The sequence below is a fragment of the Drosophila albomicans genome, chromosome 2R (genome assembly GCF_009650485.2).
Source record: "Drosophila albomicans strain 15112-1751.03 chromosome 2R, ASM965048v2, whole genome shotgun sequence".
Taxonomy (NCBI): domain Eukaryota; kingdom Metazoa; phylum Arthropoda; class Insecta; order Diptera; family Drosophilidae; genus Drosophila; species Drosophila albomicans.
Window position 1 is genome coordinate 7,718,306 of NC_047631.2, and position 18,989 is coordinate 7,737,294.

General features: G+C 31.6%; 1 protein-coding gene across 6 annotated transcripts in view; it reads right to left on the reverse strand.

Annotated features, from left to right (window-relative positions):
* LOC117576569 (TLD domain-containing protein 2) overlaps positions 1 to 18,179 on the reverse strand; it is an 84,580-nt gene extending 66,401 nt beyond the window's left edge. The window contains exon 1 of one of the 6 annotated variants that reach the window (XM_034261420.2): positions 17,761 to 18,179. In XM_034261420.2, the coding sequence (XP_034117311.2) occupies positions 17,761 to 18,089 (329 nt within the window). In that variant the 5' untranslated portion in view covers positions 18,090 to 18,179. The remainder of the gene's footprint in view (positions 1 to 17,760) is intronic. The other 5 variants (XM_034261421.2, XM_052006801.1, XM_052006802.1 and 2 more) reach the window with 5 other exon arrangements.
* Between the last annotated feature and the right edge of the window lie 810 nt (positions 18,180 to 18,989).

Genomic DNA, 18,989 nt, shown 5'->3' on the forward strand with positions numbered 1-18,989 from the left:
AGGTCATGTGCTAGGGTGAAAGTGCGAATGCCACCCTCCGCCCATAAACCATAAACAAGTTAAACAAGGAAATTTTGCTAGAAGGCCACAGGCGCTGTTTATAAACAATTAACATAACTTAACTACTCGTTATAGATAGTTATATATAGTACATTGTGTATCAATACTTGTCAGCCTTGAACATTGTTCAATGTGTGAGAATTTCTTTGGCTTTCAACGCGTCATGACTCGACTTCAATTACAAATTATGCAATTTCTAAATAAAACACAAACACACTTCTTCGACTTCGTCTTCGTCTCCAATCGACAAGAAATCAACGAAAAACTGCAATATCATTTTACACTTCTGTTGTGGTTTGTTGTCTGTCACTCGTTCTCTGGTTGAATTCGGACTTGAAACCTTCGAAAATATTACACAATTTGTATAATAATTATTAATAATAATGCAATTGCAATCATAGCTATCACAGCACATTATGTTCGGTCGTGTGTTTGTGGTGTGGCATACAAAGTCTCTATCAACATTAAAAATTTATTGTCGTCTATAATACTCGTATTTACTTCCTTTACGACAGCGCCATAATTGTTGTTGATTTAGATGCTAATTAGCTGAGAGTCATAAAACGAAATAAAAATAAGTTCTCCAGAAAACAAGTCGGCATTTTAATTGATTCGATTGGCCAAAATAAATAATAATACTCAGTATTATTGCCTGCTTGCCTGCCTCAATGCAATTAGTTAGAGAAAAAAACACAATCTATGCGATTCAAATACATTTCGTAGATTTTGCAAATTTTGTGCGGTTCCTTGACACACAACAAAAACATACACAACTGTATTTACAGTTTTCGGTTTTCATTAAAATTTATTATTTTCCTCTACAACGATTATTTGTGTTTTTGTGTATTTTTCTAGCAATGTTTTCATACGCGCTCGTTCGCTCTTTCATTGTGTTCCTCTCATATTTACATTTATTTATATTTATTCTAGATTTGCAGTCTTCTCAGCTACTGCCAATACAAACAGAAATCAACCACATATGAACATGGCATATAATATTGTTTACAGATCGAAATAAAAATACCCACAACGGAAAGTAAGCCAAGGAAATGGACACAGATCGTGGTAGGTTATTGCACTTTTAGTGTCTAACTAAAGCTTGCAAATTTTATGAAGAACTTTCGAATTGCATTTAAAAAGTTCAGATAAAATATTACTTCATTAAAAATAAACTTGGTTGTGACACTAAAATTGGTTTGTTGCTCTTTTTACATTCATTGTTTATTTACCCCTATGGCTGCTACGATAAAAGTTTCATCACGGGTAATAAACACTGAACTTATTTAACAAACTTTTTCCACACTGCTGTGGACCTAGAAAGGCATTAGTGGCGCCCTCTAGCTGTCGTTGCTAACAAGCTGTTTGCTTGCGCGCACACGTGTTTTTAATGTGTTTGTGTAATGCATTATAAAAGTCTTAATCGACATAACCATGGTCGTGTGTCCCGTCTGTTTTTAAACACACACTAGTCCCTCAGTTTAAAAATGTAGAAATGTTGCTGATACTTGCTATAGATATGTCATTACCATATGCTGTCATCGGAATGATCGGTTCAATATTGAAAGCTTTATAAATTCTTGAAAGATCATTGCCAAGTTCAAAAGTTGAACAATAAAAAAAGAATGAAATAATTACTAATGTATAGTATATTTTAAAATATGTATTTTTAAGCAAAAGATACTGCAATAAACAAATCAATGAATTGAATAATTGGAAAAATAGAATAGATGTGATTACAAATCTATAATAATAAATTTTAACAAAAACAAAAAGAAAGGATTGTAATATAATATTGACTGACTTAAATTATTATACGTTTATTTCATTTACTTAATTTTTAAATAATTAAGGAATTTAAAATATTTGTTACCTTTTATTTCCTGTACAAAAAAATCATCAATCAAAACAAAAATATATTAAATTTAAAAAAAAAATGCATTAAAAAAACATAAATCGTTAAATTAATTTATTACCTGTTTGTAAATTTATTGCGTAAAGCTTTAACTTTTTTAAACTTTTTTTAACGATAGCGAAATGAAAAATAGTAGTTATACCATTTAACTTTCAGTCACCCTCAAAAGAGTTTTATTATTAAAAAGAATATTAAATGCCCTTAAGGAAAGCAGCTGCTGAAATTCGCAGTCACAGACTCTGGAAATTAATGCGTTCAACGCTGGGCAGCTTTCAGTTGAACTGTTGAATATGCAAAGCTTAAAACTGCTTCAGTTATTATTTTCATTATTATTATTATTATTTTGTCTTGTGTTGTTGCAATTTCGTCTGCCGCATGGCGGAAGGTGTAAAAAACATTTCAGCCAAGTTTCGACAACTCTTTTTTGTTCGCTTTTTTTATTTTTGCAGTTTGCTAAAAATAGCTAAAAGCGACAACTACAACAACGACTGCGAGTGCAGCAACAACAACAACTACAACAACTACAACAACAACAATGACAACGGCAACGACATCGTCAGCATTGATTGCAAGTTGTTTGGTTTTGCTTTTATGCTGGCAGCGAAGACGACGACGACGACGGCGATGTTGGTGTGGTCCAGTAATGAAAAGAAAAACCGGCTTGACAGGAAAACACAATTTTCGTTTAAATGAGGAAAAAATGCAAAAAATTTTGTACAACTCGGCGGGCGGAGCGACGCCGATGTTGACGTTGATGTTTATGTTGGCGCCAATTGTCTGGAAGTTAAAATACCCTAGATATAGAGATGGATATTTAGAATCGAAGATTCTAGGCATCGAAATCTATTCCCAATAAAATGTAAGACAATTAAAATTTATGCATGAAGTAACTAGACGTCCTCTAATTATGTGAATTCCACTATTATTATTTAAAACTTCTTTTAAATATGTTAAGTAAGAAATAATAAATATTTCTGTAATTGTCAAGATCTGTACAACTTCATATATTATGTCATTAAACTTAATACATAAATGAATGTAAAACTTATAGTCTCTTTTCTTTTATGAAGTAACTAGACGACATTTAATGTTGGGAATTTCAAATAAAAAGTAGTATACTATTTTTATTTAATACTTCTTTTGAATATGTTAAATAAAAATAATAAATATATCAGTAATTGCTAAGATCTTTACATGCTCATATATGTTATATTTCATAAACATAACTGAACTGACTTGTAAAACTTATAATCCCATTTCATTTACTCATTACAGGGTATTGAAAAAAACCATTTTACAACAAGCAACTTGTATTTTGGACTGGCTGGATTTTTCAACTGTTTCATTACTTTGTATATATCCAATACGATTTCGGACTCGGACCTTGTTGTTGTTTTTTATGTACCTTATTTGGTCAGCTGACAAATTGGCAGCCAATGGGCCAAAAATATACAGTAATGAGGTTAACGTTCCTCTCCACTAACCCAATGCAATTTGAATTTGTGTGCACTCAAATTATTGTAGGCCTTTCATTTTCCTCATTTCATTGAAAATTGCATTACTAATTTCGAGTTGTTACTTGTAAAACTGACGAAATGCAAAATGAAAATTAAATAAGAAATGACATATAGAAAATCTGTTAAATACTTCCTTACGCTTCTAATTTCTTATATAAATTAAAGGGCACAAATATATTAATGTAAAAATAAATTTAAAAAATTGTATATAAATTCGAGAAAATGCTTTTTTTATTGAAAAAAAAGCAATCAAATATTATCTTAAAAACAAAAAGCGATTAAAACCAAGAACACATCTTTTAAATATGTTTTATTTAAAATGAAGTAAATAAGAAAAAGTAAATTTACTTTATAATTAATTATAATATAAAAATGAATTATAAAGCGAAATTTTGAACTCTAATGTTTTACTAGATACTGAGAAATTTGATGATTTTTAAAACCCATTCACTAAATTAATACGAAACGTGTTTATTTATTTAGCACTGAGCAATAATACTTAGTAAATCGAATCATAACAGCTGCTGTCGTTAAGCTCGGTAATTTCATTAAAATCGGCTTGTTACTTTTAATTTTTGCGTAAAAAATGAATATTTTTAACGATTTTCTAAAGATTTGTCATTGGATAGCAAAATAAATTAGCATACAGCAATCTAAAATTCAAATCAATTCGCCAGGAGGGAAGTGATAAAATTATTGACAGTTGGGGACTGAAACATTTGTCATGGCACATTTAAATTATTCATATGCGAGTGTCTGAGCATTATTATGTGAATGGTCGATGAAATATTTGATCAATTTCAGTAGCAGTCGACGTTTGGAGATAAATGTTCATAGATTATCACAGTGGAGAGCATAAGTGAGTGTGTTTGTGTGTCTTTTACCCCCGAGACTGTATGATAAATTATTTATTTACAAAACAGTCAACAAAAGATATAGTTTAACTATTTGTTATCAACTCTTTAACAATTTGCGCATCGAGCTAACAACAATTTGCCTATTTTCATGAATGAGGTCAATGTCAGTTATACAATAATTCTTATTGTTGATTCAATATCTACGTATTTCGATTTATATTTATTTACTTTGTAATATCTTTTGCTGTGGCAAAAGTCAAGTCATTATTTATTATATATTTTATTTGGCCCGACAGTTGACCACATCAATTATAAGAAGATTTGTGCAAACATGCAATCGAATTATTATTATTAATTATAATGGCCCATCATCGTATCACAAGACTTAAAAGATATATGAGTCCGCTTTTAACTCAAGCAATGCTACAGCTCATAGAGAGCCACTCAATTCTAATGTTTGGATTTTTCGTTTTCTTCGCTGGGAACAGTTTTGTTCTGTTCACACACCTCTTTTTTATACTCGCTACCCATAGGGTAGAAGGGTATTATAATTTTGTGCCGGCAGGAAATGTATGTACAACAGGACACTATAGAGTATATATATTCTTAATCAGCGTCAACAGCCGAGACGATCTAGCCATGTCCGTCTGTCTGTCTGACCGTATGAACACCTAGATCTCAGAGACTAAAAAGATAGAGCTATAGTTTTTTTCTTTTTATCAAGATTTTTGCTAAATTTTTGCCACGCCCAATTCCGCCCCCGCAAATCGACAAAAATCGAATAACAAGCTTAATTTTTAATCCAGAGTCGCAAATTTTGTTATATACAATTAGAACTATAGTCTTTGTGATTGTGATTGTCGAATTTATTAAAGAAAAACTTTTGTAGCGGAATAAAACGGGTCTTAGTTGATTTGGCTGACAATCTGGTATATTTTATTTTGCAGTATGGTATATTTTGAATGTGGTACTATATCAACATTCCAAATATACCATTTGATACATTTGTAGTATTTTGGTAGTAATTATTAAGGTATATTTTGATTATATATTATGCTTTTATTCTGAGTACCGGGTATCTGACAGTCGAGCACATTCGACTGTAGCTTTCTTATTTAGTTTTTGTCTATCTGAATAAAGTTATGTTTTAAAAGTTGATTAATGGCAATGCTGATAACACATTCATGAGTAATTCTCACACATTATATTTGAAATTGAACTCAACTTTGCTATTCTTCACTTCAATATCGGGTCTGCCATTTATAATACTGCTGTGCCAGCTGCGAAAAAGCCAAGGCCAAGTTCTCTCAACCACATCGCATTTTTTCCCATTCGCCTGCGGTCATTTCTCAATGCAAGCGCTGAAGACATTCCAAAGCATGAGACAACGTGACAAATGACAACAATAACAACAAACCATTATACTTATATGTGAACCTATTGCCACCTCCAGTCATTCCCTCTCCTTCTCTCCCTCTCTTCACCGCCTTCACCTCTCACCCACACCGCAATCATATTCAATCTCTTCCTGCTCTGTCAGCGGGTGCACGTGCTACGCACCACGCACTTAGCATAAAGCAGTTGCTTGCGTCAGCATGAGTTGGGTATGCTCGACTGGAAGATACCCTGGCACAACTTTAAAAACATGCAATAATTAAAGTACAACTTAACATCGGTTTAAGTGCACTTCACTAAAAAGGAATTCTCTTAATAAAGAAACCAATTTAAAATTTAACTTTTGTGAACAATAAGAAAATAGAATTCATTGAAAAAATCTTTCAATTTGCAAAATATATTTACACAATATTCAATATATTATGTTGAAGAATGGTTTTCAACTTTAATTTAACATCAGTTTAATTGCCCTTCACTAAAAATTAATTCTCTTGATAAATAACCTCATTTAAAATTCAACTTCTGTGAACAAAGATTGACTCAATAAGAAAATAGAATTCATTGAAAAAATTTTTCAATTTGAAAAAATTATTAACAAAATATTTTGTATATTATGTTGAAGAATGGTTTTCAGGTTTAAAAATTTGAGAACATAAACTATTTGGAGACGAAGTTTACTTCAGTAACGCATCGCTAAAAAATCCTCTTAGACTTAATATTACATTATTACTGTAATGTATTTTAATGTAAAATAAAGAAAATGTATTGTTATTATGTTCAACAAAAGGAAATGTATTGATTGTTAACTCACTAATACTCAAAGTTCCCTAAAACAACCTCTTCGATTTAATATTATATTTAAATTTGTAAAATTATTAAAAATGAAATTACACCTTAAGTAATTATAACATTAACCAATTATAATTCTCCTCAAAAATGTAATCTTGTAAATCTCTTTAACAGCACTGAAAAAAATGTTCAGCACTGCATTCTAGTCGAGCATAGCCTTTTAGGTATCTTTTACCGGGTACAATAACTGCTTTAAATATTAAACATGTCGTTGTATGCTATTTAATAGCAATAATAACAACAATATAACTGCGCCTCTACCATACACTGAATATTGTTTGTTTATTTGTTTGTTGACAAAAACGCCAGCCAAACTGAAGGAAATTTTATGACATTTTATTGGAGCTCTTGGAAAATTTTACTTGCTCATGTTAGTTATTTACCTACTTGCTACTTGCGTCTGTACATATGTTTTCTTTCTTTCTATCTCGCTCTCTCTCTCTCTCTCTCTCTGATTGTGTTTTTGTGGCTTATCGGCGGCATATATGACTTTTGTCTCAAAGATTTTCGGGTAAATAATATTCAGAGCAAATAGCAGGTAGGCAACAAATACGATAAGCGAGTGTTGTATTTAGGGAATAATTGGTTTAGAAATGAGCTCAAATTGTTACAAGTATTTATTCAGAGAACCGAAAAAACAGATATGGAAAATTCCAATAGCTTTTTCCATATTCTGTTTAACTTGTTCCAAAATATTTTTAAAAGTAAATATTTATGTCTGTTCATTCGAATATTGTATTTAAGTATATGTAGCTATTTTTACTCTTTAATATTTACAAATTTCAAGATTTTGATAATTCCAAAAGAAGCTAAGAATAACTGAAATATCCTTAAATATGTATATTTAATCTCTTCTACAATTTATTCGAATCATCTAAGTTCATCAATAAAATTTTGGCATTATATATTTATGTCTATTCATTTTTTCATTTTGGTTAAATATTTTCAATATTTAATATTAAAAATGTTGTGTATATAAATTATGTATATTTTATATATTTTAATATATTTAACAACTAAGTACATCAACTAAGTATGTCGTAGAAAAGCAATCTGATAAATAACAAACATTATTAACAAGTTAACAAACTACAAATTGCACATTGCATTAGCATATCTATAAAACTGTGAGACTAGTTTGCATAAAAAGAGAAGGCCAGACACAACAAATGCGTAAAGAATAGAAATATGTTTTTTCATGCGTTACTAAACTATAAAAACGTTTGTCTGCCTTTTTAAGGAGACAGAAAAAACGCTTAAACGCAGCTCGAGGTCTGCTGTCAATCAATCAATGCATCGCCACGCCTTTTGTCTAATCTAAATTGAGCTGTCCGATAAGCCATATATAGAGACAGAGTGACGCTGACGATGTCGATGTCGATGTCGATGACGATGACGATGTCGATGACAGTCCCCCGAGTTGTTGTCATCTGTTTGTCATATCCTTGTTTACATGACGAATGCTAAATATCATTTTGTTTTGTGTTTAAACCCATTTCGAAAGTGATAAATTTGTAAAGACAATTTTTGAACGCAGATCGCAGATCGTTGATTTCTGATTGTTTGCTGTCTAATGCAAGGACAACAACAATAACGATAATTGTTGCTAATAAATAATTTCATTTATCGATGTTTGTAGATTTGATATATGCGTTTGGGGAAATGAACGGCGCACTTGGTTAATATGTTTTAATAAACAATAATGATAGGTAATTATCTCAACATATAGTTGGCTATGCTTTGCTATTATTATATTATTGATTGAATGTCAAGCATGTGACATTGAGCATACCGTTACAAGGGTGTAAAAATAATCAACAATCTGCTGTGTAGGTCAGTGGATAAATAGAAACTTACTTTCTACACATTCAGTTGTGTTCATTAAAATAGCAGTGCGACAGAAGCATATAACTATATAACGGATTTTTAGTCTATTCTTTTTGTTAGTTGATCGCTTGCACATTGTTTTTACAAAATGGAATATAGAACATAAAAACAAAGAAACTTACTTTCTACACATAAAGCTGTGTTCATTAAAATAGCAGAGCGATAGAATCAGATCTATTTAACGGATTTTTTGGCATATTCCCTGAATTTTTGATCGCTTCCACATTTTTTTTGAACATAGAGATGAGAAATAAGCAAAAACACTGTTAGATGTGGTTTGTTTTCCTGTTGTTTTCATATCTTTGGCCAAAGTGCAGAACATTTTGGCTCATCACAGAAATAGCTGTGATTGATTTTCATTCACAAAAAGAGCCGAAAATGTTTGTAGTTTCTTAAAAAATAAGTTTAATTAAGTTCATTATTGTAAGTTATATGACAATATACAATAACTATTTTAATGGGTAGCGGACCTCAAAGAAGAAAAGGAAAAATATACATATGTAGGTGATTGAGCCATGAATAAAAATGCTCAGCAAACTAATTATTTTAAATGTGCATTTAGTTTCAAGCGATTAGGAATAATCCTCAAATAGAATGGAGAAAGTAAGAAATTCTTAGTAAAATTTAATAATTAATGTGCACAATTTAGCCAAGTGCATTTTGCAGCCACATGGCCCGAAAGAACACAGAAATATATGTACATAGATGTGCACATAGTTAGCGCTGCTTGTGCTTAGATAACAAATATATTTCGTCGCATTTAATAAAACGAAATACTTTTTTTTCTTTTTTGTGTTGTATTTTGTTTGTTTACAAAATGTCAAGCGAAATGTCAACGCTAAGCAGCAATGACAATGGCATTGTGTCCACAAAGTGTCTCGAGACATGAACAGACCAGACTAAGTAATATAGAAATATATTTATATATAGCCATAAAAGTGCTTTTTATTTCGACCCGAAAAGCTAGGGGGAATTTGTTGAATATTTATGAGAGATGCAACACAAAGTTGTAATGCATAATTGATCACACATGTGCGATTGTCTTGTAGGGCATCATAAATCACAAGGAAATGAACAATTATTATAGGGTATAGCAAGTGCTTCTAATCGCAGCGTTAATGGGCTGATTAAAGCTTATGAGTGTGATTAAAATGCCACGAGCAGCACGTTGTCCCACGTCCCACGGATTATGGCTAACACAAAGTCAGTCAGTCACAAGTCAGTCATGGAATCAAATGATTTATAAAGTGAAATCAATGTCAGCTCAAGTCAACTACTTAAGATTAAGTCGCAAAATAATAATACTTTTAGCAAACAAAAAGAAATTTGTTGGGTTCAAGATCAAATTCCTTTTCCTACAAAGTGTGTAATAAACTTAACATTTATTTGCTAATTTCCCAACATTTTTGCAGGGAAATGAAGACGAAAATTGATTTTTATACTTAGAGAATTGCCGCGCGAATGTTTATTAAGCGCAATTTGCATTCACAATCGAACGCTTAATTGTGGCAATTAATTCATATTCATATATGCTCAATCGCCTCAAGAATCTCCCACATTGCGCATACGCCTCGTAAGCCGATCAATTGCGACACACAAATTTATGAATTTCATAATCGTTATGTAAAGTGCCTGTCGCCAATGGACACATAAACTGTGGCAAACAAGCCCAGTGCGCCCAAGCTGCCAACAGCATCCGCAACATTTGCAACCGACGCTGACAAAGACATAACACTAATCACAATTTGTGAGCCACAGCTACACCAGTCACAAAAATAAACGTTGCAGCAACAGCAACAGCAGCAGCAATGGACACATTTGTGTTGCATTTTATCCTCGGCTCGGCTGAAGAGTAGACCACAACAAGAGCAAACAGCAAACGGCAAGCGGCAAGCGGAAAATGGCAACAACATTGGCCACAACATTGACAATACTCGTAGCAACGCCCACTTTGCAGCCCCAACCGATCAGCTAACATTGCACTCTTCACAGTGGTACCAGGATATATTTTGAAAGTAGCAATTTAATACAATGTGGGTAGCAAATTTCATAAATCAACAAATTTGGAAAATATTCAATATATATATATATTTATTTAACACTTGTTAACTATGTAACGTATTGTAAAACTATATAAAATGAAATAACTTAACTATTAAGAATTTGTATTCTAAAGTTTATTAAAGTATTTTCTATTTAAACTAATGCTCTCCTCATAAAATGAACTTTTTCTTCTACAAAGTCAAAATTTGTTTTCAAGAAATTTATATATAAATCAAGATTATTCAGTTTCAATACAATGCTAATTGTTAAATCTAAATTGTAATCCCAAAACAATTAAAGAAAAGTCATTTTAATATTAAGAATTTGGTGTGATAATCTTACTTATATAACTCAGGTTTAAAAAGGGAATAAACAAATGTATAAAGTTTACGTTGGTGGTTTTTTCTTGTATTTTTAAGAAATTTGTATATAAATCAAGAGTATTCAGTTTCAATAAAAATGCTAATTGTTATACTTAAATTGGTTATTAATCATTTTAATATTTAGAATTTGGTGTGATAATCTTACTTATATAACTCAGCTTTCAAAAGGAAATAAAAAACTTGTTTAAAGTTTACTTTAAGAACACTGAAAAGATACCACATACTCGATCTTCCCGATTAATTCATCCAACCAACTAAAAAGATGTTGTATATAATATGAGTCTTGTCATTGGAAAACTAATATTTCTGTTAATTTAATATTAATAATACAATTTACTTATTGTTTAAACATACAGATTCTAAATAAAAGAAGAGAGAAAAATTTACTTTGATGTTTTTTTCTTGTGTTCTAATTTACAATGGCTTCTGCTCCACTGTGCGGTGAGCAATCAATGCAAATTATAGCCAAAAACAATGCCAGAAACAGTGGCAGCAAATGGCAATATGTTTGTGTGATTGTTGTTGTCATTGCTGTTGTAGCAATTGTTGTTGTTGTTGTTGTTGGTGTGGCTGACGTTGACAGCCGCAGTGAAGCTCATCACAGCTGCAAGTGAAAGTCAAACATGAATTGCACGCACACGAACATAGAGTTACACTAACACACACACACACATTTAATTTAGCAGCTATTTAGTGTGTTAAGAGAGGGGAGAAGGGGAGTCGAGGACGAGGGTCAGCGGGGCAATGCTGATGACGGCCATTATGTGAGTGCATCGTCTCAGGGTCAACAGCTATTTGCAGTCACTGTCAGTGGGTGTGCTATGTATGTTGTGTGTGTGTGAGTGAGTGTGTCTGCCATTAAGTAATGCGAAGCAAACGCGATGCAATTCAAAATGGCCCAAAGGATTAGTAAGCGCCCACACACTCGCACACACATTATCATCGTTAAGAAGAACAACAACAATGAGACGAGAGAATGACAACATCATCAACATCATCCCATCATCATCTCATCAATATGGCCCCGAGCAGACGCCTTTCGAGACGTGTTCGGCATCGCTATGGCCATCTTTTCATTATCAACTCAATAAAAATATTCACACATCTAAGTATAAAACGCTACCCAACTTCGAACGGGGGCCTGTCCAGCCCCTCGCCCCCCCCTATTTCCCCATTCGGCATATCTTTCCTAAACACACATTGTTCAAATTTCGGTTGACGTGTTTTTTATGATTTTGTTGTTTTTTGCTGAACCGCATTTCAATTAGCAAATTCGACAGATAAATTCGTGTGTGGGCAGCAATCTGGACGGAGATGACTAAAAAACTGCTAACAAATTGTGTTAAGATTGTATTTAGTTACGCTTGATAAGGTCAAGGCTAAGCTATATACTAGATTCTATAGAATACATTCGCTAAATATTGTAAATGAATGAAAAGCTGTCAAAATACTGTCAGATATTTCTTATTAATTAAAGATTAGAGATACACTAGATGCTCAGATTTAATTTTAGTTATATTCTCATTCACAGAAAGGATTAGATTTATTTTTTGTTTATTATATCAAATCTAGTATATAATACAACATTTTATTTTAGAGAAAACAAAAGTACTAGCTGAGATATGATTTATATTTATTTTGCTTTTTAAACTATGCAAATATTTCTCTATTGGAATTGTTACTAAATATTCCAATTTCTTTTATACAATTGTAGACCAAATTTATAAATACATTATTCATTAATTAAAGACTAGAAATACAGTAAAGATTCAGATACCATTTTAGTTGTAGACTAATTGAAAATATGGATATGTTTTATAATTTTTACTTGGAACTTGGAATTTTTTCTAAATATATGTATTTTTCCAATACATTTGTATACAAAATTTATAGATATAGATTCATTTCATTCTAACTTTTGGTTAACTAATAAAAATTATATTTTTTAAAATGCATTAATCGCAAATATTTCTTATTTTGAATTCTTTTTCTATATGTTATTTGTATTCCTCCTATACATTTGTAAAGAGAATTCGTAAATGAAATATATCAATTATTAAAGACCAGAAATCTAGTAAAGATTCATTTCAATTCAGTCTTAGCTTAATTTATATAAAAAGTATGATTTATATTTTCTATAATGCATCAAGTCCAAATATTTTCCATTTCGAATTCTTCATATACACATTTGTATACAAAATTCATAAATGAAATATATCATTCCTGTATTTGACATGTGAATGCTTTCCGTTGTACTCAGATGTTTCCATTAACCAACATGAAATAAACATTAGTTAGTTAATTTAATCAACTCGAATTTCCCATAAGAGATTTCGCACGTGAGTAGAAAATTATTTCACCAGATGGAAAAATCATTAGACAGATGTTCTTTTATCCACAACTGAAGAGACAATTTGTAGTACATTAGTTTTGTATACAAGAGCATTGTTCATGGTGCTGACTGAGGGTGAATTTATTTATTGAAAGAAAGAGTCTTTTCTGCAACAAAATTAATGTTAATGGAAAGTTGTAAACATTTGTAATTGCATATTAAGCAATACACATTTAAATTACAGTACTAAAAATAGAATACACATATATTCTCTTTAATTGTACAATTGACTAATATAGAAACATACTTTGTAAACTATGAATCGATTATTCAAAATACGCTTATGACAAAGACATAAAATGTGTGTAATTTTGAACGTGGGTTCAAAATTTGTGAACCTAATTGATATGCAAAATATTGAGTGCTGAAAAATAGCTGAAATGGCTGCTCAAATATTGGCAAGCTCTGCTTTTAAAAAGGACATGCCAATGGCCGAGATTTGTCGCTGCTTTTGTTGTCGTTTTGATTCAACACGTAAACAACAAAAAAGGACGCTTTTAGCTCAATATTTATTTGTAGAGGAATGTGGGCAGCGTCAATTTCTTTTCGATCCCTATTTATGTAAAACGATTATCCTTCACAAAAATCCACAATAAAATTCCACAAGCGAACTTGTGTAAGGCGTCAGTCCGATGCCTTCAAGTGTCTGTTGTCTGCGAGATGGACAAAGAGTGGATGAAAATGAAAAAAAAATTAAGCATACTTGCGCCTACATTTATATGCAAGTATATTAAAAAGTGGTCAAACAAGTTGAAAGGCTTCGTGCGGCACAAAGATGCAATCAACTAAGCAGACAGACTGAATGGCAAGTGGAGACAGACAACAACAAGACGATCAAGGCCAACGCAAAAGGGTTTCAAGGTTATAAATTACCTGACAGTTGAGAGTCTTAAAAAGGCTTTAAGGAAGACAAAACTCGGCAGCTGCAGTTTGGGAATCCTGCTGAACAGAAAACAGAACAATAACAAGAAACCTGTTTGAGAGATGTACACAAACAGAAATTAAAAGCAACTGCCATTCACTCTTCCAGTCAGCCAGTTAACCAGCTTTCGAGGTCAAATTACCTGCAACAACAGCGACAGCAATTTGCAATGCTGTCTATGTAGAAAATTCTACAAAACAAGACCCAGAGACACCCGGGACTATAAACAGTGAAGTGAAAGTTTTAACGTGAAATATTACGCATACGTCGTGTTCGCAGAGAATAAAAAAATAAACATTACAAAAAGAAAATAACTCAACATCACTTTTACTTTTCTGCCAATGGGCATATTTTGTATTCTGTATTCTGAATTCTGTATTCTGTTCTATTCTTCCTTTTCTCATGCTCACTCTTGTCGCTGTCATGTCCAAAAAGTTTGCCTTCTGCTGGCAGAAAGTTTTGTGTTGGCTTTATCACAAGTTGTACGGAATGTTTTTCATCGCCAAAAAGAAATGATGAAAAAACAGTCGAGAAGCAAATATGCGCTGGAATAATATATTTCTTAATTATTCTATCAATATTCATAGAACGAATCTTTTCAAAGTATAGCATTTAATATGCAGCATACAAAGTAGATTTTTATTTCCAGAGTGAATGCTTAACATTTTGTTTTTAATGTGTTCTTGTGGAAAACAATAAAAGCATAAAGCGGTAGAAGCAAAGAAAATGCATTTTTGAAATGGCTTGATATTCATAAAATCGCTTAAATATATAAATACAAATGTTTAAAGCCTTTGAACTCTAAATCTGGATTATAATATTTGTCTTATTTAAAGATTACCCAAGAAAATTGTCTTCGATTTAATAAGAAATTTTGGATTATCCTTTTATAATTAAATATTGAAATATTATTCTCAAAGAAATTGATCTTATAATAATATTTACATATTCAGATTGTTTGAAGTATATTATAGAATATGATAAAACTCTCTTTTCCTAAATCGTTTATATATTTTTTGTAATATTCAAAGCCCTTTGAATACAATTATATTACAGTTAAGTACTTATTAATGATGATTTGGTCGAATAAATTAAATTAAAATATTATTACTTTTGAAAAATGGTCGCTAAAATCGGATCTTATTTTAGAGCTGACATAATGAATACAATCTTTCCTTAAAATAATTTCAGAAATAGGAAAATATAAGTAATTTCCTATTACCGAAATTATTTTAAAGAAAAATGGTATTCATTGTGTAGATATTTCATATGTTACAAACAAGTTTATTAATATGTATATCTCTTTAATGTGGAAATTCGACTTTTGTTATTTATCATTAAGTAATTTCATTAGACGTTTCTCACTTTGTTCTCTCAAAGGTTATAGAATATTGTATAGAATTTGGTTCCATGCTAGTTTTTTTAAGCTGCACATAGAAATTGTAATTAAATAACAGATTCTATTGGTCAGCTGAACATAAAATTAGAATTGCTTCGTTAAGATGTGATAAGAAGGCAATTGAAGCTTTGATTACATCTCACTTAATGGCCAATTAATTGCCTTGGCCACATACTCATTATAAAACTTGATTCCTGATTATCGGACTTGAGCCAGTTTTGGGTGTAAAATTAACCAGATTCTTACGTTTACGTTGGCCTTTAACAGACGCAGGACGTACGAAATTGAAATGTCAAATTCAATTGATTTATGGCCATGTGATTCATTTGTCTGTTACCATTTAAATTGCACAATTGTATTGTTTATTTCGAATTCGTTTCTTTTTGTTTTCTTTCTCTTTTTTTTTTGTCTTTTTTGCCTGTCGAGTTTATTTCTGTTTCGCTCTGTCAGCGATCTGTGGTCCCGTTTACGTTTTCGCTTTCATTTCGTTTGTGTTCCCTGGCGCTTAATGCGTAAACGTCAATCACTTTTTCTCTTTTTTTTCTGGTCTCCTTCTTTTTCTGTTTTTTGTGTCATCAACAGGGACGACACAGCGAAGCCAACTGAGCCGAGTTACACATTTTATGTGAATAATTTACGAGTCTGTATGAAATACAATTTTTTGTATGCGAAAATTCTTTTGTTTTTTTTTTTTTTTACCAGTTACAACAATGCGGAATTGTTCACTTCGCTTTGTATCTCCTTCTTTCCTTTTTGCTTAACTGTTTCCGAGTTGTCGCTTAAACCTTTTGGTAGTCGCAACTTCTGTCAAGATTTTATCTTAAACTAGTAAAGCTGCTGATTGACTGAGACATGCCCTGTGCTCAATTTTGAGGTGACTTAACGCGGGTTAATATAAATCGAAATTAAATAAATAAAAGCTTTTATGAACAATGACAAGTTGTAGGATACAAACGACATTGTTGCTTATCCAGTTGTAGAAGGATTTGCGATTGAATCATTATGAAATTTTAAGATATATAATGCGAAAATTTTAAAGTATGCAGAAACCATTTTTTCAATCTCTTTTCATTTTTTTGTGGCATTAAGTCACTTCCTGAAGAATTTGTGGGTCTGTTAATACTTATATCAGTTAATATAAAGTCTTTTTGAAAAGGATCACCTGCTTATAGATTAAACCCATTTGAAAATAGTTAATCCCAAGAACTTTGTTTCACGAGGCAAGATTTGTAGACTCGCTAAGTTATTATCAGTTGTAAAAGGATTAATCGTTTGATAAGCATATAGATATTTTATTGCGATTAAATCATTATGAAATTTTTAAGATAGATAATGCGAACATTTTAAGGAATGCAGAAACCATTTTTTTTATTCTCTAATCTTCTTTTATGGTGTTAAGTTAGTTCCAAAAGAAATCTCTGGATCTGTTAAGACTTATATTAGTTAAGATAAAGCCTATTTGAAAATGCAAACCTGCCTGTAAATTAAACTCATTTGGCAATAGTTAATTCAAAGAATTTCGCTTCACGATACAAGATTCGTAGATTATCAAATTATACTCATAGATTTCGAATTACATATTTCACTTACCCTTTGGCAGTTTTGAGTTTCTGTTGCACGTGCCTAAACTTGGGGAATTTGATTGAAGTATCAATTAGCAGTATCGCCTACAAAAGTGAACTTGAATGTGCGGTTGCTGTGCGTTTTGTTTTTTTTAAGTACTTAAGTGCGGTATTTATAAGTATATGTATAAAAGGGGGAATCAAGGTTGGTATTTTATAGTACTTGTATTTCAAAGGTGTGCAGCTAGAAAGGTTTTTGTATAAGACTTTTGTATAAGATATCATTTTCTACGTAGTGCTTTTTATTATTTGTTTGTTGTGATGTCGTTTAAAGTTGTTTTTTTTCGGTTTTAATCATTAGCAATAATTATAAATTACTTGAAATTTGTTGTAATTACAATTGTCAAATCAAGTTTCGATCAAAACTGAATAAAAATATTCTACTGAAAAATGCAATTTGGGGGTTAAGTAAAACGTATAAAACTAAACGTAAAGTTTTCAAAATTCGAAAATTCGAAAAATCGAGAAATGAAATTTCGAAAAAGCTTTTGGAAAGAACGAGAGAGGGAGAGCAACACTTACTGCCAGGAGAAGCTGCCGGTGATGCCATCTTTAAGCCGATCTCGCAGCGAACGCTGTCGACTTGGTCCTGAGCCGCTCAGTGGCGGTAAAATTGGATTTTCACCATCCTCCAGCACCGTGGCAATATTCGAGGCGGACGTTGATATGGGTGCGCCTGTGGCATGCTCCATAATCGGCGGCTGTTGCTGATGATGTTGATGCTGATGCTGGTGATGGTAATGATGGTTCGAGTGGTGATGTGGTGAGCCCGGCGACGAACCCGCTGGCGAGTCTCTGTTGTTCAAATGCCGACGAATCGACCCATGACGTGGCGAATTTTCACGTGACATTTTTGCAATTTCAATTTCAATGTCGTTTTCGTTTTATGTTTGAGAAACAAATTTGTTTTGTTGGGGGATCGGTTTTCGTTTCGTTTGTTGGATTTTGGTTTAATTTTCAAACAGAAATTTGGCATAAAATAATTAGAAGCATATAAACAATTAGTTCAATTGTTGCCAATTGTTTGCAGTTGCAGTTTTCATTTAGTTTTTTATTAGATTTGGTTTTTGTTTCTTAGATTTTAGATGAAGAAAACGAGCGAGCTGAACTTTGATTTTTAGTTTATTTTGTTTTTTTTTTTAAATGGTGAGTTTATTAATTGCACATAGAGCCAAAAAATTGGTGTAAAAGTTTTGCTATTTTGGGAAGTAGGCATAATCCAAAAATTAGTCGAAATAAAATTAGTTTAGAAAAAAACTTGATTTAGTATAAGTAGAATTTGAGACATTGCATTTGAGTTGAGTATATAAAATAATGTTTATCATACGCGAAATTTATAAGATATAAGTATAATAGGATTGGTTTATGACTTGGATAGTTTAAGAGATAGTATAAGAGATGTATAAGAACTGGAGCTTCTGTTAAAATTACCTGCTATTTAGCAGAAAATCAATTAAAGAGATATATAAGATTGGTAATAAAATTTAAGAAAATAAATGGAGATGTTTTAAAAACAGCATCACTCTTTTATAAGAGCTAGTATAAGGCTGATGTACGATTATTATCAAATAAGTATAGTATAAAAGAATTATAGAAAAAAATATACATGAGAAGGAACGTGTAAGACCGGAATATATAAGCTGTATAAGAGTAGTTGAAGAAGTAGTTGAATAAAGGAGACGTATAAGAGTAATAAAAAAGCTAATAATATGAGCCTTATAAGAGAGGCGTGTATAGCATCAGTATTTTTA